General features: G+C 38.8%; 2 protein-coding genes across 6 annotated transcripts in view; both read right to left on the bottom strand.

The window, feature by feature from the left end:
* Window positions 1-109: 109 nt before the first annotated feature.
* On the bottom strand, window positions 110-10,923 carry LOC126868192 (bestrophin-2). Of its 2 annotated transcripts, XM_050623417.1 has the most exons (9): window positions 7,890-10,923; window positions 4,676-4,996; window positions 3,872-4,205; window positions 3,550-3,771; window positions 3,053-3,351; window positions 2,932-2,961; window positions 2,602-2,822; window positions 2,233-2,500; window positions 110-2,144 (listed from the first exon to the last, which is right to left on the bottom strand). In XM_050623417.1, exons 1-9 carry the CDS (start codon window positions 7,958-7,960, stop codon window positions 1,799-1,801), a joined length of 2,112 nt encoding a protein of 703 aa, XP_050479374.1. In that variant the 5' UTR covers window positions 7,961-10,923; the 3' UTR covers window positions 110-1,798. The 2 variants fall into 2 exon arrangements, with proteins under 2 accessions (XP_050479374.1, XP_050479375.1); XM_050623418.1 differs by lacking the exon at window positions 2,932-2,961 and having other exon boundaries at window positions 7,890-10,921.
* Window positions 10,924-11,423: 500 nt separating this feature from the next.
* LOC126868184 (phospholipid-transporting ATPase VB) overlaps window positions 11,424-22,764 on the bottom strand; it is a 28,471-nt gene continuing 17,130 nt past the window's right edge. For 2 of the 4 annotated variants that reach the window (XM_050623398.1, XM_050623396.1), the window contains 14 exons: window positions 16,637-16,912; window positions 16,378-16,546; window positions 15,876-16,229; window positions 15,493-15,788; window positions 15,174-15,341; window positions 14,797-15,094; window positions 14,256-14,688; window positions 13,797-14,173; window positions 13,432-13,719; window positions 13,094-13,345; window positions 12,912-13,016; window positions 12,578-12,765; window positions 12,329-12,493; window positions 11,424-12,244 (listed from right to left, as the gene is read on the bottom strand). In XM_050623398.1, coding sequence (XP_050479355.1) covers window positions 12,202-12,244; window positions 12,329-12,493; window positions 12,578-12,765; window positions 12,912-13,016; window positions 13,094-13,345; window positions 13,432-13,719; window positions 13,797-14,173; window positions 14,256-14,688; window positions 14,797-15,094; window positions 15,174-15,341; window positions 15,493-15,788; window positions 15,876-16,229; window positions 16,378-16,546; window positions 16,637-16,912 — 3,412 coding nt within the window. In that variant the 3' untranslated portion in view covers window positions 11,424-12,201. Of the gene's footprint in view, window positions 12,270-12,328; window positions 12,494-12,577; window positions 12,766-12,911; window positions 13,017-13,093; window positions 13,346-13,431; window positions 13,720-13,796; window positions 14,174-14,255; window positions 14,689-14,796; window positions 15,095-15,173; window positions 15,342-15,492; window positions 15,789-15,875; window positions 16,230-16,377; window positions 16,547-16,636; window positions 16,913-22,764 lie in introns of those variants that run through there. The other 2 variants (XM_050623399.1, XR_007690543.1) reach the window with 2 other exon arrangements.

Raw genomic sequence — 22,764 nt, 5'->3', positions numbered from 1 at the left:
AATTGAAAATAGAACGTAATAGCTTACTCGGCACGATCGTAATATCATATATATATATATATATTTTATTGTAAACTGTCTCTGAGCGTTTTGAAATGAAGAAAATGCATTTGATGTTTGTGATTTACTTTTCTTTATTCAGAAAAAAATCAACTCTTTCTGTGAGAATCCAAGAACATACGTCTTCGATACCGTAATACTGTTGAACGAAACGCTTAGCCATGAGCACCATCAGATTTATTTGCGTTCTGGAATGTAATTCCAAAATGAAAGACACATTCTCTAGCGTGAACTTACGTATAAGCTTTTGTACACGCATATTTACATGATATACAGGATATTCACAAATCGTACTTTAACTTCTCGTTAATTCTTCTAAATACATACAAAATTTATTGCTATATTGGCTAGACTCGAAATTTCGCCTAATGGATAGTTACAGAAAGTTTCATTTTTCCTATTTTTTATACATATATGTATATATAGTATGTTCAAAATGTGTGCGATATTATAAGTACGTACGAACATAAGAAAAATATCAAATTAAATTTATCCTATGGACGTACGATCGTTTCATCGACTTTCTCTCTTAAAATTTAAATTTTTTTGATTTCTGGAATGTGCGTGCTCGAACACGTTGCTGTACAAAAGCACTAACTTTGAGCGTAACATCGATCACATATTATGCAAAGCAATAGGACCGTAAGCTATATAGCGATAAACAAGTGTTAAATACCGCTTTTTGATCGTATAAGAATAGGCACAAGACAGGCACTTTCAATATCTTCGTAATAATTGAAATTCGCAGAGTACAAAGGTTCTTCTTCGTTCCGAATACCTTCTAACTTTGTCGGAAACTTCTTGTACAAGCGATCAGTTTGCGAAACGTTTTAAAACAAGAAGAATAGAATCGAAACTGTTTTCTCGGTGTTTACGTTAATAACTACTTAATTTACAAATTAAAAGTTAAATCATTAACTCTATTTTTTATACGTTTTCTTCTTTACACGTGAGGCAGCTACGATTCATGTTGTAATATTTACTAAATGTAAATATATAAAATTGTATCATTATACTTTAAATCGATGACAACGACTCAATAATTATTGTCAACTTTGATACGTAAAACTTGAAGTGAGAGGTATACCGGTACACGTAGCAAATCCACTGATTAAATACAGCGGTAATAACTTTCGATGTTTGCACTTACGTATGTAATCTTTGGATCTTTTTACACGATCTTTAAGTAATATTTATTAGAAAGCATTGGTCTTCCTTCATACCAATCGCTAAAAATAGAGCACATGAACTTTCGTTTGCTTCAGCGAAATTGGGAATATGTTTACGATATACACAAAATCACAATAGCAATTCAAGCGCAGCAACTTTGTTCATTTTATATATATGTGTAAACATGATCATTTAGAATAGCTTTCCCTTTTCATGATGGGAATGTTTCCATTACCTCTATATACTTTCTCAGATTAGGGTCAATTATTATGATCAAACTCGTAGATCGTTTATCACCAAATATTTCTCTCTACTCCTTCAATCTCATCCTAATAAAAAATCCGTATATACACTAATATTTTAATTAAATCTTGAACATGTGAATCAACCTTGTTAGTCGTAAAAGTGATTCCAAAATTCATGTACTTTCCCCGATCATACGACTGATCGGTAGTCTCTCTATTTAAACATTGTAAAAATCTTTTGTGCATTTATTTCTTTTTAAGTTCTCCTCTAATATCCTGCGCAATTGAAGTTAGACTTCAAAGTAAAGCCACAAATAGTTCCGCTAAAGACGATCGGTTTCGATCGTTTTACTATCATCTCCCTGCGTCATAGACAAACGCGAAGTATTCGCCATGTCTGATAACAGAAGATGTTCATTGTCTATGGAACCTTTCGAATTTCCACTGATTAAGTTATTGCGGCCGCTGGTGCTCCTAGCCAATCTTCGTTCTACCTTATCACGTCTTTGCTTTTCTCTTTCTGTCTTCAATTTTGTAAATTCGTCATCGGAGTTAACGCTAGCGGATGAACTATCGCTGCTTATAAGATCATCCGCAACACTGTCTATGTAGCTGGCTGCTGGTTCGTAAGCAATGCTCGATCGTGCTGACTGTGAAGTACGTTGCGCTCTAAAATCCGAATAATTTCATCGTTTCGATCTCATTTTGCAATATGAAAAAGATAGAAAATAGTTCGTTTAGAAAGAAAATTATCAACCTTGAATCAGACCCGTATCTCCTGTCGTTGACAATCTCCCCGTTACTTCCCCTTAACACACCACCAGTTACAGGAGCGCTACACGAAAATATCTCTCCATTTCGTGAGTGTTCCATACCAGGAACAGCGACGGGAGCACTTGGAGGTGGTGGTCCCGGCGAAAATATGCTCTGCACGTGAGGTCTCTTCTCCGACTTCATCGACGTTAACGTCATCTGTTCGTCCGCTTCTTCCTTGATTACTCCGATCCTCATCGAGCCTCCTCCTGCTATTTAAAATTTTCAGTACATATCAAACATAGTTTAGCCGGAGAAACGGACATATACGTATATGCTCGAAGTTTTATGAAAATTTGAAATCTGAACTTACCAACGGCTCTATTTTGTAGCGAAGCGGCCGAACTAGAAGATGCAAGCCTTCCAGGTGTTTTAGTCCCACTTGATGTACCGCCATCTGGTCTATCGTCTTTACTGAATAATCGTTTCAGCACGCTGGTGACGCTGTTGACTCTTGGTAGAGACTCTCCGATGATGCTTGGAGTGGAGCCTCCGCTCATGGTACGGTCCCGATTGCTTACTCTGCTAGCGCTTCTACAAGTAAACATATACTTCCGGTTCCATAACCCAATAACCCTCGCATATTTTCAGCACTCGATATCGTAACTTACACAGTAGATAGACGTTAAATAAATAATATTACCTCGCTATTTTACCACTCTCGGTTGCGCTCCTGGTTAAGCGTTAGGCATATGAGCGTTTACAAAAAAAACCGTATCGCGTGGAATAAAACATTCACAAAATAGCATCGTTCCAAGACCAACCTTGACATTTTCCCAGTCGCTATGAAGTGTATACCAGACGCGGCGTCGTCGGCCATGTCAGGGCGGAACTTCTGTTGATAGTCCCCTGCCATTTCATCAATCCTGACCGAAGATGGTTGAAGTTCTTGCTGCGCAGCGGATAACTGAATTCTAGCCGTGGATGGCTCCGGATGCTCCTCGCGGAAGGGCTGCGCTGCCGCCGTGTACGGAAGTTCCGCAGGGAAGATCTCGTCCCAATATTGATCGCGGATTAATTCCGGATGCTCGTGGTGCATCTCATCGACGATAAGGTAGCTCACCTTTTACAATACATATGGAATTAGAATACATCAAAGATACATTAACATTTATAAAGCTAACAGTAGCACAATACATACTATACATTTTAAAACGTCTATTATAACGTATGCTATTATATGTATAATTGGATTCATCGTGGAAAGAAAAAATCCATCTCGGAAGGATTGAACACGTGGTATTTTCATTAGACATTATACCTGCAAATTTCTGTCGATTATCCAATTGACTTCAAAATCATCGTCGTCCTCTCCGAACGGATTAATCAAAGTCTCGGCTACTTTCAACCAACCCATATAAAAAAAGAATTGCAGCGTTGTGAATACTGGAAAATACATATCGATGTTCGGCGATGCATCGGTCACCGACTGCCGACCCATCACGCTTGTTAAAAAGTACGTATACACAGCTAACGTAACTACCTAGAGAATACGCGAACAGAAAAGGAAATTAAAATTCTTGGTACGATGGATGCACGAATGTTAAATGTACATGGTTCTGGTGCGTGTTGGACGTGCTCACCTGAGTGTAAACTAAAGGAACGCTAATAGTATCATAGTGCATGAGGCTACCGCAGAGGCCGCGAAACTTATTTAACTCGTCTATCAATGTTTTCACGGCGAAGTCGTCACGAATCCGGCCCTCCTTCCTCGCTCTTGTCACGATACTTGACGCCCATACTATCGGTAACCAATGCTTGCTGGGCTTAGGAAACTTTGTGTTCAGACTTTCGAATATGACTAGCTCGTTCTCCAGCAACAAACCCGCCTCTACGAAGTGCTCTAACGTGGGGAATCGTTTCTTCACACGGGGCGAGACCATCGCCAGTACTAGCGTTAAGCAAACGCACACGTACCTGAAATGAAAGAAAAGCAGTTGTTATATATATATATACATATATACATATATGTATCAAGGAAAATTAAATACTTTTTATACCAGTACAAAAGTTCAACTGGATTACTTCTCGCCTTGACTTTAATCGAATCGATTCTTACTGTTCTATCGTGCCACAGTAACGAGCAGCGTGCACAGTACTGTGCAAAGATGTTAGCTCACTTACCAAATGAAAATTTTTCGCTTTTTTATGGATGTATATAAAAATCGATGTCATCTTGAAGCAGTACTTTATACGAACGCCTTTCGCTCTTCCAACAGATACAATTTTTAAATAAACTGAGCTATAATATCTGACATTTTGTTTTTAGTATTCCATACAAGTTATTTCTATTTTCGACTTTCTCTCTTCTTACGACAGACTCTAAATCGTTCCGTGTCTGTTTCGTATCATATTGGCTAAAGACTGTTGCACAGTATTTTATGTACCTGACGATAGTTCGGCGCATTAGTCGACCTCTCTCGTCGTTGCCGTGAATAGTGGCTGACACGAAAACCGCGATTGAGTCCGGCCACGGTATCACCATGTATTGATTCCACCACCTGGTCATAACAATACTGACGTAGAAGCCCAGGACGAAAGACAGCGGAATTAGATCGCTGTACGCGTTGCAGTACGCTACTATGGCCGCGAATATCTTCTTTTGTTCTTCGTCCAATATCAGTCGGTAAATACTCGACAGCGAATAATATATGAAGAGGAAAAGCGCTAGGTCCAACCAGACGAGCTTGTACACGCTTGCTCGCCATCTAGAAAACAAACAATACGTAACGCAAGACGTTTTGACAGCCGCTGATTAATTACAAAAAATAAAACACACTTCTCGAAAGCACTTTCAATTTCTGTGAAAGTTCAATCGATATCTGCGATTTTAGGTCATAGAATCTGTTCAAGACCGTTAGTGTAGTTAGTTCCGAGAAACCATCGCGATAATTCAGTGGATTATTCAACGATTATTATCCGGCAGGTCTCTGCTTAATCACGGAATACATCGTGTGCGTTTCAATGATGAATTACGAGATCCCTTTCTCTTATCTCGCGGAATCTTGACTGTACCGCGCGTTGAGGTCCAAGGAATCTCGCGATCGAACCATCCTTGAGATTGCAAATTGATACCTGGGCGATGAAGTCTCGCACAATTTTCCATTGTTCGCACCTTAGTGGTGAGTAAAGCGTTTACACGCGAACACGCAATCGTATTATGTTCGAGATACAGTTGCTCGCTAAAGTATTTGTACATTTACCATATGGCAACTTGCATGTACGCATGTACGGATATGTTGTACGAAACACTTTGAAAATTATCACGCTAATGAAACACGTCTGTGGTGATTATATCGATGAAATTTGTTATTAATGTGAAAATATATTTTCAGTAAAGAGATTAACACGACATGGATAGTTATCTTGAATATATGTAAATGTTAAATGTAGGTATATATAATTCCAGGGAATATCGAGTCTTATTAACAGAATGAACAATTGACTGTCTAAATACGTTCGTGATCTCTGCGAAATATACGCGTACCTGCGCGAAAAAAGAAGTCGAAAATATAGAATAAAATTTTTTTTTAATTTAATTTTTCCATCGAGACAACGATCTACGGTGAGATCCGTTATAACGAAACGCGATAAAGTGCACGCGTACCGAGCGAAAATTCAAAGTCGATTTTCTCGAAAACAAAGCCTCAAAGGAAAAATTGTTATTCTATATTTTCGACTTCTTTTTTCGCGTAGAATCACCCCCTTTCCGTTTGTATCACCAGTTACCAGCCACCCTGTATATCGATTTGATTCTCAGATTCTATGCTACGATTATCAGATTTTCTCTAAAAAATTGATCAGTATAGTCATAACAGTCCAGTCTCGTCATATTATCAATGAACTTTCAAGATGTTTCGTATAACGTACAATCGTATCTCTACGAGCGTTTGAGTAGTTTCGCAAGCAATTGCACATAACGTGACCCGATAACGACTAAACTGGAGGAAATAAACGCGGGTCGATTCGTAGAATCTCTCTGACGAACTATGGTCTTATTACGGACTTCAAAGACATATAGTTTACAGTCTACGCAATTGTACCTTATTTTCGACGGTGATGCATAATCGAAAATATTCTTGAGCGTGAAACATTTCGTTAAATACGGCTGCAGGTCGTCGGATCGTCGTAAGAGATCTGTTATCGCGATAAACGTTCCGCTAATGAATAAGGTAGAACGACGCTCTATGAATACTAAACGGCGACTAAACCAAGACTACTCGAGTATCTTTTTCGCGTCGATTTTCCTATACCACGATCGACATTTTTAACGAATCTTTCAAGATGAAAAAAATTGGAAGATACAGTAGAAATCCGTTTATCTCGAGTCGTCAGGAAACAAAGAACTCGTACAACCGGAGTTCAATAACATCAGGACGTCTACAAGTAACGTCGTGTTTATATACCTATATATATGATGTTGGTAGCTTTAAAACGAGAATTCAAATTTGCTCGTGCCATAAACGTAAAAAATAGCCCGTGCTACATTTAGGGAATAAAATCAGTTACACGTAACAATCTGTATTCGTTCTATTTTGCGTTGTATTTAACGTTATTTTCACCGTTGTTGAAAGAGAACCGACGACAAAACATCTTCCAAGGATATTATTTATGCACTGACGTGATAATTAATTCGTTTCTTACTCAATTGCAAAATAAAGGCTCGCGCTCGTAAGTAGCAAGAGTTCAATTAATAGGACATTAAGTCCAATTCTCGTGTCACGATAAATACGATTCAGACAAATAGTATCATAGGACAGACAATGGAGTAACTGTAAATACAATATATTACATTCTTCGAAGAGCAAACGAGTAACGCGCGTAATTTAAAGCATGGCTTGCACGTGACGAGCTTCGAACAGTTGAAACACCGCATCCGAGTACGGATATAGCGTAATTGAAATAATAATAGAAAGGTCAACGACCACAGGTCAAGTGAAAAATGGAATAAATCTTCCTCGATATTCTATATACAATTTGTCTTAGAATCAACGAAACAAACGGGTCTCATTGGATAAGAATAATAATCCATTAGACACTAGAAAATAACCGATGGCATATAGAAACGTATAACGTAAATATTGAAAAATGAACGATATGATCTGCCTGCAGGTCTCATCGGTATATGTACGTAACTAGAATTGTCGAGATGTATCCAACCTTGGTTACGATATTCTCCTTGATATCCTTCACGTACGTACACGTGACGCGTTTTTTCGCGGAACGCTATGACGGAAGAATTGAAAATATTATTCAAACATGATAGCTGATAAATAATCGCGTGCAAAATCAAAAAGAATCGTCGGGAAAGATTACGATCCATTAACAAGCTACGCCTTTGTATCTGAAAATCTTACGTTTATCTATCAAGTACCGATAGTGTACTATCTATGGAGCGTCGAGTGGACACGAATCATTTTCAGCGAAAGAAAATATCAGGGTAACGTATGAAAGTTAAATAGAACGAATGTCGCTGTCAAAATTGACAACGTAAACAGGACGAAGTAAAAATAAGCTACAACAGATATAACTTATCAACGGTTTTCTTAACTGCATGCAATAGTGTCGACTGAACGGACGAGCTAAACCTAAACTGCTTACCTTAGGAGTAATTTTAGGAAGCAACCGAGACCTCTGCAGGTAGCGACTTCGGCAGTATAAGTGACTGTCATCTCTCACGATACACCTGCTGTGCTGAGAAACACGGCATAACCAACTGCAGTTCCTTTAGAAGAAGATCTCACCGATATTCTCGCTAGAACGTCGTCTCGCTAAAATCATCTCTTCTGGCACGCGTATCGCATCCTTTTCTTTCACCTTTTTTCCGTCTGACAATTACGACAAGTTATTAATTAAATCGCGTACCACTTTATCTCTGGGTTCTTCTCCCTCGACGATAGACAGACAAACGAGATGGCTGCGAAGGTCATTCTCGATGTGCTTTACGCGTGTCTTGCTGTCTCTTTTTCTCTTCGTCAATCGATTATGTAATTCGTTGCAATCGCACGACACCGAAAACGACGTTACTCGATGAAATTGCTTTTCGTTTGGAATCTTTCACGTGCCAACGTCCTAGAGCGGTACGCTCTATTAGAAAGAGATGACGACAATCACTATATCAGTTAACGAGGTACAAAATATTTTAACAATTTAACACGATACTTTGTGAGTTACGCGACACACTTTCAATTTACCGCGCTTTCGTTAGTTTTCTTTTCGATTCACTTCTCACATGCTACTCTTCCTCCCTTCCCGGTGCGCTCTATTAGGAAGGGACGGCAGATATTCACGGAACCCGCCGTTTGAAGGAAAAGAAAAATGGTCGATGCAATCCTACAAATTATGTCGACACTGTATCGAGTCGCCGCGATTTCGCTCCCCTTCTTTCTTCGATAAAAATGATTATTTTCGTTGAACAAGTAAAATGATTTCGTATAGCATCCCACTGTAACACGTTATCGTTGCTACATGACTATTAAATACCTCGTTGTTACACCTCTAGTCGTTTAGAGCTACTATTATCCTTAAGCTGTTAACACAATGGTGCTTGTCGTCGTATGTATTATCGATAATTCACTGGCACTTCACTGGCTCCTTTCATCGAGTCGTTGACAATTCGAACGTCGTTTCCGGTATACGTTCGCGCTCAAGAACACCGATAATACGTTTGAAAAGCCGCCCGGTTGGAGGTAATACCGAAACGTTACGGTTTGTCTTAATCTTAGCAAGTTCCACAAGTGAGCTTAGAATGCCAGATACGTGGATGAAAGTGGTAATCGGCGCTCGTTATCGATAACTTACTGGTATTAAAAAACAAACACATTTTATAACATCAGTCTTTGATACCAGTCTTATCTCTTTCTTTATATAGAAATCACTTAATAAAAATTCAATAATACACAAAGAACAAAGCGCGTGCTATGTGGTATGTTTGATCATCGCATCACTCATCTTCCAAGTAAAAAGTCACGCGGAAATCGTACGCGATAGACAAGTTTAACCGTTCATTCCGATCTTCCTCAAACACCCGAGGCACACCTCCTATCAAATTGCATTCGTTCGATCACCATATTATTTTCTAAATCTGATCCCCACTAACGATCTATGCCAAATGACCAAGCCTTTGTTCACTTCCGTTCTCGGTGCAATGACTCATTTGCGTTCTATATTTCACAAGCTTTACGCAAGATGCGTTTTCTATCCGTTCCTTGTTAACAGCACATTACAGTAATCGCAATGGTAAGCTTGACTTGTAACCTTGTACGTGGATCGTTATCGCGTTATAGGTAAGTAGTCTGTTATCGTGCCGCCGACCTGCTTTACATTCTTGGTATAGAACTTCTTCGAATAGAAGCATAAAATGTTACTTTCCTTATTTTTAGTATGTCCACTGGTTTCTGAATGTTACCATAAGTTTTATCTTTAAAATTAATTCTATTCGTATTCGACATTAGGGTTTCATCTAAAGTACTTTCGACGTCGCTCGCACAGAATCACATAGGGTGTATTTTCGACTTTAACATAGGGACTTTATTCTGTTTGCATTCGACACCGTGATAAGGTTGTAGATGTCCCTCTACAAGCATCCCTTTATTAGATTAATGGTAGCAGACTGATAAATGTTATCTTTTCAATATTGTGTATGAATTTGTTATATCGCATTAACGGCCATCGTTTCACCTGTATTTCGCGGTTTTTACAAATGAACGATAAGTTTGCACTAGAATTTTTGGAAACTCGGCTGTTTGATAGAAAAATTGTTAGAACTAGAGCATAAAAAGTCAATTGGTACATGCGATCGATATATTCAGAAAGTGTCAGGTCATTTATACATCTGTGAAAAGCGTGATATTGATCACCACTTTTGATACTACCTTTGAAAGGTTCTAATTTTGTCCTTGTAAACGCAGCGAGCACGTGTATGCATAGTCATTCTGGAGAAACCAGAATGACGCAGAGGGGAAAGCATGGAACATACATGTGCAACGAATTAATGTTTCTGACGTAGCTCGTTTATTGTATCTACACGCAATGCATTATCAAGCAGGTAACACGAAACAGGATCAGGATTATCACCAGTGTCAACACCACACACGGATGGAAATAAATATTTTTGCTCCGAAATGTAAACAAAATTATTCAGTAACGATAAAAATAGTTTTTTTTTAATTCAATCACAACTTAAAGATTCATGATTCACTGTATTTTCACAAAATTCGCATGTTCTTTGTTGACGTAAAGTGATCCTTCTTCTTATCACGTGAGTTGGAAATTTCTCTGTTGACTACTCTAAAAACATGAGATCTTTGTAACACTGAAACGAAACATTTCATTGATTTGATAAAACTGAACTAACGCAGAAGAGATTCGGTAACAGAACTGTTTAGGTCAAAAATTTCGGGTACCGTATCTTCGAGCGTTCAGCCGTAATTTCATGACAAAGGAACAGAGCGACGCTCAAAAGATCCTTGAGCTCGTCCTACGCCCCACTTTGTCCTTCTACCCTGCGCACGCTTCGTACAACGAAATTCATTTTACGGAATTCGAAGCACAGCTGGTCGTGAGTTTCCCGAGCACTATGCACAATCGCGACCAATCAAGTGCCAAGAGTATCGTACACGCAAACTCTACCTGTCTTTTATAGAAAGAATACTGAATATGTGGCTGAGACTAGTCGTTGCCGCAGCACGCCAAAAGATCCCCCGGTGCCGCACCACTCGCCTTTCAATCCCATCCCCATCATACCTCGTGTTTCCGCATCGACCAGTGGTGCTCATCAACCGTTGAAAAGTCACTCTACTGAAATTATGTTTAACCCACTAAAAATTAAATAACATAAAGACGAAGTAAAGGAATAATATGACTATTCCGGAAATAAGACGTAATTAATGAAAATATTCGTATTTGCGCGAAATACATAACTCTGGTGAGTTCGTTCAATATTCCAAATGATAGTCATGTTTGAAAGTGCTATAGAAGCAATCGGAGTTGACTAAATATTTGAAACAGCGTCATCAACAAAATTATGAAAGAACTATGAATTGGAAACTAAAAATGAAGGTGACAATATTCTCGTATTTCACGTTAAAAAATTTTAGGAGACACGAAAGATCTGATATTAATGAAACGACAAGGTTTATATAACACACAGTTTTACTGGTTATGGCTATGTACACGTAGATTTTTCTTAATCATTTATCAAAATACTATGTTAAGAACGGTAAGGTGTTGTCATGACATCCATTATACACGTTTAATAGAACCTCTATGCTGGCTAATCGTACATACACTTCTAAAATTACAGTACTAGAATTACAAGTGTAAAATTCACATGCATTACACTCGTATGATTAACGTGAATTTGTAACTTATATAATATGAACTTCATAGGAGATAATATACATTTAAACTGTTGTTTACATTCTTATAATCTAGACTCTTTTACATTCGTTTCTAAGAGAACAGTTGTAACCTGAATAAATTATTAATTGATTCCATGTACAACTCGGACACGCGCGTATAAATGAGTCCGAATGAACCTTTCAATCAATTGACATTGATATTACTACTGGATTAAAAGTTTTGGTCCCTAAAAGTCACAGCCATAAAATGCAATAAACAGTAGCAATCTGGATTTAAGGCCACTCGATGAATAACGAAAACGATCGTGAACGATGATTTCGATGACTCATTTAGTTTCGATAAAGTACAGCATATTTCTGATGAAAAAATGCATATTAAAATTAATAATACATTGCTTGACAATGTTTTACAATCCTTAGGAACAGTACAACTCGAAATGCAACAAAGGACGTTGATTTTGTCCTAATAATTTTGATGAAACAGCACTGTTAATAGTCTTAATTATTCTTTTACAATGTGCCGACAGTCTTATTGGAATTTTTAAGATATGTCATGCAACGATAGTTGTCAACGTATCGTGTTTAGTCCCAGTTCTGAAACATAAAAAATCGGAGAAATCTGTATAATTTAAATAATCCATAATTCATGTCTTACACCTAAAAAGCACGATGTACCACCTTATAGTAGCATGCTGCGTTGATCGTGACCAACCAGCAATGAAACTATTTTCACTTCTCTCAGCGATTCGTTGTCTATGGCTACCACTTTTTGACGGTGCATTCAACGTGGCACTTTGCATAAAATCGGGAGCTATTGTCGATTTTATGGTTCTACAAAATAACCTAAATACACAATAATAAATGTTGCGTATAATTTAATTTTTAGAATATTTATTGACCGTTAATATATAAGATACAAAGACATACTTAGGCATCAATGCTAGAACACAGGTAAGTAATACTGTAAGCCAGTATGTATATCTCATGATAGCCATTTCCATTACCCAATACGAACATAGGAGACCCATACAATTAACGCAAACTACGTTGTAAATTAAACAGAAACCGAAAAATACTCCTAGTGATCCCATTACGGCAAGAAGATGAATTATCGTCTGGAAACGAAATCACATCATATAGCATGTAATATCCAGTGTAATATACATTTCTAATGTATATCATATAACATATTATATAATATTTAAATCTATACTTAGATGTTTACATGTTATATAATATATATAATAAAATTTTTATTTACCCAAGATCTAATTTCTATGGCAATATTGGTCAACATAATAACAACAGAACAAGTCATTACAGTTGTTCCAAACTCCCAAATATCAACAGTCGAATCATAGTATACCTAAACAAAATAGTTTCCTTTTCATCATGTCGGTGTATTAACTTATACTATATCACATTTTTTGAGACTATACTAACACCCTCATTAACAAAAAAAATGACGATACTTTGATACAAAGCATCAGCAATGGTTATCCAAAATGTATATGTCTGGTATACGAGTCCAAGGCGTCCTCTTTTGTACAGATGAGGATTAGACAATAAAACACCGGGAGAAGCCACTCGATCATATATGCCTAATACAAGTGGTGGCATAGACGTAAATATTAAATTGTAGAGCATTAGATAAATTTGGTCCATCATGACTGTTCCAGTAAATCCGCAGTATAGCTACAAAAATAGTAAGATATTTTTATACGGGTATTAAAACTAGAGTATTAAAAATGAAGTAGAATGTATAGAAATAGAAACTATACCTGATACCAAAACAGGACGAAAACGATAGTAGCGTTCTCGTAAAAAAAATATAAGATCATTCTAGACAAACGGTCGTAACACCAATGACCATGCAGCAAAAGAAGTCTGCTAAGCATTGAGAATCGTGAAATGGCAAAGTCTGCAGCCATGACAGCTTGTGTACCTTCTTGTCCGGAGATACCAACTCCTACATCTGCGGTTTGAATCATGCTAACATCATTGGCACCATCACCAATTGCCAAAGTCCTCATTCCTAATTGTTCCTTCACTATGCGTACGATATATGCCTGTAACGTATCGTGAAAGTCCATCAAATAATAAATTATAAAATCGAGAATGAAAACAAAAATTAGATTTCTTGTACCTTCTGAAGAGGCGTGGCTCTACAGGCCAATACACTGGAACACGTTTTCGTTAACTCGAGAAACAATCGAGTTAATCCTGACCGTGGGTCAAGAATAACGGTTAAAGTTTTGCCGTCAACAATGAGCGCACGCTGCTTCGGCCATGGACTGTCTATCCTATGTGCATCATTTTCTGCCGCATCACGATTAAACATTGTAATTCCCCTAATGTTATCCATTCCCTGAACTGTACTTTCTTTACGTGCAGATTCTAAATACCCATGAATTAAGGTTTCAGCAACAGACTTGGATCTTCCTTGCAACCACAGTAATTGCATCGCAGGGGAAAAAAGACGTGCTGAGTACGCAATATTAACTGCGGTTTCTGGTTTGTCTCCTTTCAATATAATATATTCATTAACGATACATTCTAAATCGAGAAATGTCGTTTTATTTGCTTGAAATTCAGAAAAGAATACCTGTTAAAACCCAAACTACGATCCCTGCTGCCATAAGAGTACCCATAGTTTCAGGTACTCCAGCTTGAAGTTTATCTTCAATTCCTGTAGCACCTAGTAAAGTCAAATGGCATTCTAGATTCGCGTATGAATCTTTAATGCGCATTTCACGATTTTCCATTGCGAGTTCTGCCTCAGAATGCATTTGACGCCAGTTATCGTATTCTTGCGCTGTCAGAGATTTTTTAGCCACTACCAAAGTTCGAAGACCTTGCCGCGCGTACGATTGAAGATATTGTCGATTTTTTATTGTTGTTATAGAATTTTCATCCTGTGGAGTCAGAGACGATAGAATCGCTGTATCAGCACCCTTGCTATACAGCACTATCTCGTTAGTGATAGGGTGCCGTACCAAAATAGACATACACTTTCTGTTGGAGTCAAATGGCAAAACCTACAATCCCGAGTACGTTTTATTGTAGACAAATTACTTTTAGATCCGTTTTGATTTGCTTCGCTCGATAGAAGAATAGAAAAAAGAATTCATTCATAAAGAACTCACATGAAGAATTTCAAAAGTAAGAATGGATTTATCCGGCAAAGAAACAATTGCGCTACGTGCCGTTCGTTTAAGAAGTTTCACGTTATAAGCACGCGCAGCATTCACCAAAGCGAGCTCGTCCGGACTTTCCGCTTCGTAAATTGCAGCCGCAGGTAACAATTCGTCTCTACTCTTCCCGCTCTCATCGATAACGGGACTCAGCGGAGTGCGTCTCTTGTGTTGCCCGTTTGGAGACAATTTTCTACTTAACAATCCCATTCCTAAACTCGGTATTGACGTCACGTTGAGGAACTTTGGCCTGCAAATACTTATGACTTTAAATACCCGAATACAAAAAAACCATATCGCTAGAAGATAGGTACAAAGTAAATAGTGACCTTGACAATTTATTCGATAGTTTAGTAGAATTATGGAGCACAGATTCTATTTCCACTATCGAAGAAATCGATGACACATTTTCATCGAGACTATTGGTCGGATGAGACAACGCAGATAGAGGAATAATTGGCGAAGGAGTTAAACTTCTGTCTATCATTCTTGTGTATCTGCAATGGTAAACGGTAAATAATTTGTAACAAGGTAATTAACCTAGATATGCCTGAGTTCTTTTAGCAATATTTTCCACACACTAGTGTCCAGTCATCCTTCCGGATGATAGACACGTCTAAGTTAACAGAGAGAAAAATATATACAAACCTTCCAGGTTCTTCGCCATTCTTCTGCGGTTCTTCGATCACTCCGCTGGAGTTCATGGTGTCATAATGTGGTTGAGAATTGACCACAACGGTATTACATATCGCTAATACAATTAGGAATTCTTGCAGATGATGCCTAAATGTACCTATAAGAAGATCTTCCTTCAGTCGCGACGAAGGTATCAAATTCTCACTGTCTCCGCCGTGCGAATAATCCTGTCCTCCCACCACGCAGCGCCTAAATAGCATTTTATTTTCCGTGAGCGTGCCAGTTTTATCAGAGAATATGTACTGCACCTGTTGAAATAAAAAAAAAACAGAATAAATATCTGCTTCTTATGCGGTCTTATCGAGACCGCGCACAAGCTCGATCAGTTTGCTTACCTGACCTAATTCCTCCGTGATATTGAGCGCGCGACATTCAGCCGAGCGTCCCGTCTCCGCGTCATAAAGGGCAATATCGTGTCCGATGTGATAAACCTGGCCCACTTTCGCCATTTCGATAGTGACGTAAAGGCTCAATGGTATCATTACTTGCAGAATGATAACAAACGTCCAGAATGTTAACATACTCTCGTAATTTGGGTCTTGAACGATCGGAATGAATGGGACGGACGTTTGGTCGGAAAAATTTGAAAGCCAAACTCGGCAACCGATGGCGCCTATCACGCATAATACCACTAGAATCGCCACACACCATATAACGTCGCTGTTCATCCGCTTCTCCAATCGTGAACGCTGAAAAAAGAACGCCCTCTCTCGATTTACGTTCTGTTACGCGACCGTGATCAACGAATCAGTTTCCCTCCAAACATTCTTTTTCTCTTTTTTCGTATCTTTTAACGATCTATAATTAGATATCTAGATACATCACAAGGATCGTTACCTTATATCTAGGGCCGCCGTTGTTAAGCATCGCTTTCGTCTCGTGACCAGCGTATATCACTATGCCTTCGACGAAGTCGGTATTTTTCAATAAACATTGCCTGAGTAAAAGATTTTCCGTAGAAACAGGTACTCTACCACCGTTCGGGTGAACCACGGCACCGTGAAACCTGCAATTTTCATGTTGAACTTTTGCCAATCTCAAACTACAATGTCCTTTGTTAACTTGCCCTCGAAACGAACGCCGAGAGATAGCTCACCGATATATCCTAGTGCTCGGTTGATCGACCTCGATCACGGATCGAAACTTGGCCGGTTGAAAGGTGTCCTGCAGATCCACGAATCCTCTGACAACTTGTCGTTCCTTCAGATTAGTCTCACCGTCGAGATTGCACGTATCGAGGTACGCTACGCCCTGAGGATCGCTGCTTCGCAGGAGTAGAACATCGGCTGGTACGAGTTCGTTATTCGAGAGGTGAACCAGGTCACCGACCTTCACGTCTTTCCACGCCACCTTTGCATACCTGTCGTCTTCGCTGCAATCGTGAAACGTGTTCTCCAGAAACGATTCTCTGACGAATCAACGAGGGAAGTGACATTTATGAAAGGGAATTTCACGTGCAGCTATATAATTCTCACTTTACGGATTTTATAGACCGGAAATTTTATCTTAAATTGCGCGCGTCCAAGCAGACTAGGGGTCTTTTCTCGAAAAAACACGATGTTTCCTGATATATGTAAAATATTATCTCCTATTACCTCGACACGGCTACCAACGATCCACCGAGCGACGAAGAAAGGAGATAACTTTGCTTCCTTTCTTCAAAGAATCTTCCCCAATTTAAAATTTTTCTTATTTTTAAATACGTAAATCTTTGGTCGGTAAAGTCTTCTCTTATCTCTATTTATTATCTGTATATATTCATTTTACGCGTTATATGTATACTCTTTCTTATAGAACTCTCGCTCATAACGTTATCTCTAAGGCAGACTCCCGTCTTACGAATTGTCGACTTACGAACGTCGCTAAGAATCAGTTACGTACTTCGTAAAGGCGGTAATTACCTATCGAAGATACGTATCAGCTGTTTCATAATCACGCGCGAGATCCTGTTTCTTTCGTAGCGTAATTACGCTACTCAATGAACAGATGAACGTAACAATTTTCGCGATCGACGATGATTGCTGCTATGTATCTAACATTAACCGGATTGTCAACGGCCAGACGTCGATTATTCTTAATTAATTGTCGTCACCGTTCAACGCTTCCAGTCACAAGATGTTCGCTCATTGATAGCGCAAACGGTCGAAGGGAAGAGCTCAAGGAGAAACCCAAATCAGAGAAAGGTCGAACTTCGTTTTACTCGCTCGAGTTACCAATCGTTGATTGAATAGAAGGAAAAATAAATTCGAATATGTACAAATCAATGCTCTGCTCGATTTATTTTTCCATCTTCTCTTCGATGTAGCTAATTTAAGGTTAATTGTACGTATAATACGAAACTGATGTTGTTCGAACGTTCCCAACTTACACGATACACCTTCTGTACTTTTTCATAAAACGTGGGGAGAACCATCGTGTTTTTTCATTCATATAACAACCGTTTAGGCTGATTACGTGACAAGGCCAATCGTTTCTACAAACTAATACCATCGAATTATAATGGTTTGGATATTGAATTTCTCGTATCGGAAATTATTCATAGAGCGGCGTGAGATTTCTATCGGAAAGTAATTAGTACGCACTTCGACGATGAAATAATTTGGAATAATTATGGAATAATCTTAGAACGATCGTTGAATAATCGTGGAATAATTTGGAACGTGGGTAGCGGCATAGAGAAGCCACTTCAAGGTCGTTTTCAACTTTTCAAACGGGATATTACATTTTTTCGTTGCCAACGCCATACACTGCGAACTATCAAATCTGACCTAGACTCCACTTAAGGGGTCACCGTTACACGATTTTTGTCTCGTCGTATAAGAATCGTTGATCTGTGTAACCTTTCGTAACTTAATTGGGACTATTTATTGTATACCTACTTCGAGACGTTTCAACCAACCATACGACTGTCCAAGAAATACATATATCACTTTATTAAAAGTAACGAGAGCGACCAGAGTTAAAACGTTTTCTCGCTCGAATGCAAAATCTGATAGGAACGCTTCCAACCTTAACACCAGCGATGATATTTAAATAGCGAATGTATATATATATATGTCGGAGATGAAAGGACATCCGAACTTCCCTTTTGGAATGTTGGAAAAAAACCCAAATCTAGTCCAGACTTTTACTATAGCTATACTTAAGTAATCAAAATACGAAATAGTTTTAATGTTCTAATCCGACTTTATGACGATGGGCTTGGGCTCGAAGTGACATAGCGGGTCACTGAACGTAGCCACGGTCACGGGAGGGACGTGTACCTGACAGAGGTATGGAATGATCATATGGCTCTCCTTAAAAACAAAGATTGAGCCGAGAGGTGGGCAGAGGAATATACAGGGTGGTTGGTAACTGGTGGTACAAGAGGAAAGGGGATGATTCTACGCGAAAAAAAAAGTCGAAGATATAGAATAAAAATTTTTGTTTTTTAATTTTTCCATCGAGACAACGATCTACAGTGAGATCCGTTATAACGAGACGCGATAAAGTGCACGCGTACCGAGCGAAAATTCAAAGTAGATTTTCTCGAAAACAAAGCCTCAAACGAAAAATTTTTGTTCTATATTTTCGACTTGTTTTTTCACGTAGAATCAGCCCCCTTTTCGCTTGTACCACCAGTTGCCAACCACCCTGTACAAGGGCAGTTCCACTTGGACTGCGTGTGAGTTCATGCAGATAAGTTTTACTTGCACGTGGAGTCATACGTGTATCACATCGCATTCGTCATCCCGTTGACCGTGGATTCGTTATCGAACCTGAATTCGTTGTCATCAACATCTCGACCATCCGATCGCCGCTAGTGACCACATTTGTACCGATAAATATCAGCTATATCCGCGATGGTAAATTTGAGCGAAGATTCATCGAACGCCCAAAATTCCAACCTTAATCCGACATATATAGGTAATGAAATATATTAGTATCTATTATGTTTTGTAGCAGGTAATTTAAATTTTAAAATCTGCTTATTTCATAAAAAGATAACAAGTGCAAGATGTAATTACTGTTAATTCGTCGTTAGCCTGCGTACAGATCTTTGGCCAGAATTCAATTCTGCTACGAATATCTGTATTGTACTTGTGAACAGCGTACATATTCGCTAAGAAGAAACTTGGCTGGCACGTGGGATATTAGACTCGTTTTGTAGCGCGTTTTCTAAAGATGGATAATTGGCGGCAACATTATAAGCGACAAAATAAGAGAATTCTACTTTAAATATCAAAAGCGAGCGTTTTAAAAAGAGATCTCTTCGCGAACTGTCATCCTTCGTGAAATTGTCATCCTTGAACCGAAAATAATGACACTGGTCGGTATATTAGGTCGTCCGAAAAGTTTCTTTCGTTTTATAAGGAAATAATGGATGCGCAATATCTTTCGTTTTATATTATTTTATCGAATTACCTATGATCCATTTTATTCTATCAAAATAAAGATCACAACGTTCGATAGATTAGATTTCATGTTTATATAAAGATGCATCGTTGTAAAAGACGTGTCTGTAAGAGGAAGACACCTTTCGGACAACCTAATACTTGCGGAACTAGATAGGCGGATCTAACGTCCGCGAGAACGAAGAAAATGTAAATTCCATCCTTACGAGTTTCGATTACTATTACGGAGAACGACACCGGTTTAACCGTTAAAAACTTGATTCGTCGCCAGATGAAAGCGAACTTAACGCACGCGATTCTTTTCCTTTTATTTCCTCTCTCCACGTGAGTCATAATTTTTTCAAAGCCACTTTTTATAAGACCGCCTTCTTCCGGGACAAGAAGATTTGGCAGATTTACAACAATTAAATAAATTATCCACGTCGACATCGCAGATGCTTGAATTTCTGTAAATTTCGTGAAATTACACCGTCTCGGCGAAGAAAGAAGAAATGGCAACGAAGATCATACTAAGCAGGTTTTTGGAACACCATCACGTAATCGTAACGTGAATTCAACAGAGTTCGAGTTAATACGAGCCGATTATGTAAAAGAAAATCACAAGCGAAACGTTATTGCATTAACGCGATGTTCACTCTAAACGGGTCAATTCGTAATTCGTAATTTAATTCCTGAAATTAAAGGATCCGAAGATAGAGAGTTTGTCGAGCAAGAAATCTCGCACAAAGGTTTGGAAACGGTTGGACGACAGTTTTATTATCGCACACTGACATTTGAAAATCAATTTACTCGGATTTTAATATATACTGGTATACGTATGACGATTGTAAAGAATAAAATCATTGCAGTTCGATTTGTCCAAAATAAATATCGTGCTTATGTTATTAACTACGTATTTCTACCCACGACAAGAAGCCCGACCTATTTGAATTTTTTACGATAACAGAGTGTTGATAAATCGGTCGCGATGACGGCAGCAACTGAGTAGCCTTAGAAATTCTTTTATGCAACACGTCTTCATTATAGATAACGTGCGGTTAGATAATACAACAATTTTACTTTTCCTTTCTATAGTAATTGGGTCTGTAACAAGTACCAGCGCGTATGTAACGTGCCTCTCTTCGCCAACAATTTAACATAATTTCCAACATAACGCGCGAACAAACATTTCAATCTTCCGATAGAGATATTTCAAAGGATTCGTTTATTCCTATCGGTCGATCGCGTTATCTAACAGGGGTAAGAAGGTCAGCACGGCATTTTCTTGTAGTTAAATAGAAGGTTAGTTGTTTTTGCATTTTTTTTTCTCTTTTTGTTTTGTCACCTCATGCATTATGCAAAGGTAAGAATCGTCAATAATAATTTCAAAGTCATCGATGGATATTTGCAAGCGTGTTCTAGCGCTGTAAGTTTCACTAAAATATTTTTCGACAAATTTGTCCTACTTATCAAGCGGTTCGTGAATTCTTTCAGCGGAAGAAGGAATCTCTCGTAACAGTTGCCTCGTGGTTCTGAATTAAGAAAAATATTTAGGCCACCGAAATTCTCTCGAAATTCTTCGTTCGATCGGTTAATTTGTTGGAGCTGTTGCGCGTAACGAAACACGAGGCTCGGTGGGTGCGTGACGCGGGCACGTAACTGTGATACGATACCGATATTCCATGCATTAAATGACGCAATCGATGACATCAGTGACCGTTTGACGCCACGATACACCATGGGAAAAGAAAACCTAAATTGTCTGCGACATCGCGAATTGCCCGTCACGACACCTTCGTCCTTCGAACGATCTCAAGAAAATATTTGCGCTAAATATTTTCTAGCTTTTACGTACATTTCCAAGTTTCCTTCGAACGTTGGCTACGTTTCGCGTTTCATTATGCGCAAGGTGATGGGGCTTCGTGAAAACAGCGTCATTAGAGGGTATCGTTAGAGCATCGAAAGAGAAACGTAAGGACACCGGTGGTCTCGCGAGGAACCCGGATTTTGGAATTTGGAAAAAATTCAACATTTTCGTGAACTTGTTCGAAAAGCTCGACTTCGACGATTACTAAAATATATTGTAAAGCTCGATATTTTTAGCAACTTTCTTTCTCTACATATAACCAGCGGTTGGTCTTAGTTTTCGAGCTGTACGGAAAAACATCCAGACGCAGCCTTGTTTTAGCTTTAGTTCTCAGGCTAGGTTGGAGTGATAGTAATATTAATGACGCGAGGCGGCCGGCCCTGCGAATCCCCTTATCGGCACAATTTAATATAAACAATGCTGGCCGGCCGCCGCACGGCGGCAAAATTAACCCGTACCATATATTACTACTACCACTAAGCCGATCCAGCTTGAAAACGAAGGCCGAGCGACGGGATATTTTGGCATATAACTCGAAAACTAAGGCCGTCGGTTATACGTGCAAGAAAAAATGATTGAAGTCGAGCTCTACAAGATATTTCAAAGCGACCGCAATCGGAGAGAATTCGGAGAGAAAGAGAAGCTTTTCGACAAGTTCGCCGGAATGGCGATATTTTCAAATTTCCAGTAGCGTCCGCGCAAAGTCACCGAATAACATCGTCAGATTTCTCTGTTGATGCTTTCTAACGATTGACACCCTTTTCGCGACAATCCACCGGTTTGCACGCAACGAAACGTAGACGAAACTTCACCGATATGATCGCGTCGGTCGGGTCTTACGACGGTGCTAATCAAATTTGAAACTGTTTATCGCGTTGTACATTGGCAAAAGGTTCGTACAGGCGATCGAACACTTTCGCGAGCTATTTTAAATAAAAAAAATTCTGTAACTGTGCGAATACTCTCGCGAGCCGCTTTTATGTT

This window comes from Bombus huntii, chromosome 8 (assembly GCF_024542735.1).
Source record: "Bombus huntii isolate Logan2020A chromosome 8, iyBomHunt1.1, whole genome shotgun sequence".
NCBI classification, from domain to species: domain Eukaryota; kingdom Metazoa; phylum Arthropoda; class Insecta; order Hymenoptera; family Apidae; genus Bombus; species Bombus huntii.
This window is presented reverse-complemented; position numbering and strand designations above follow the sequence as displayed.

Coding starts and splice junctions, on each gene's coding strand:
- LOC126868192 (XM_050623417.1), bottom strand. CDS start 7,960: ATGACAGTCACTTATACTGCCGAAGTCGCTACCTGCAGAGGTCTCGGT. Junction 3,352..3,549: donor TAATCGACAGAAATTTGCAG/GTATAATGTCTA, acceptor GTATTGTAAAAG/GTGAGCTACCTTATCGTCGA. Junction 2,501..2,601: donor GCTACAAAATAGAGCCGTTG/GTAAGTTCAGAT, acceptor AATTTTAAATAG/CAGGAGGAGGCTCGATGAGG.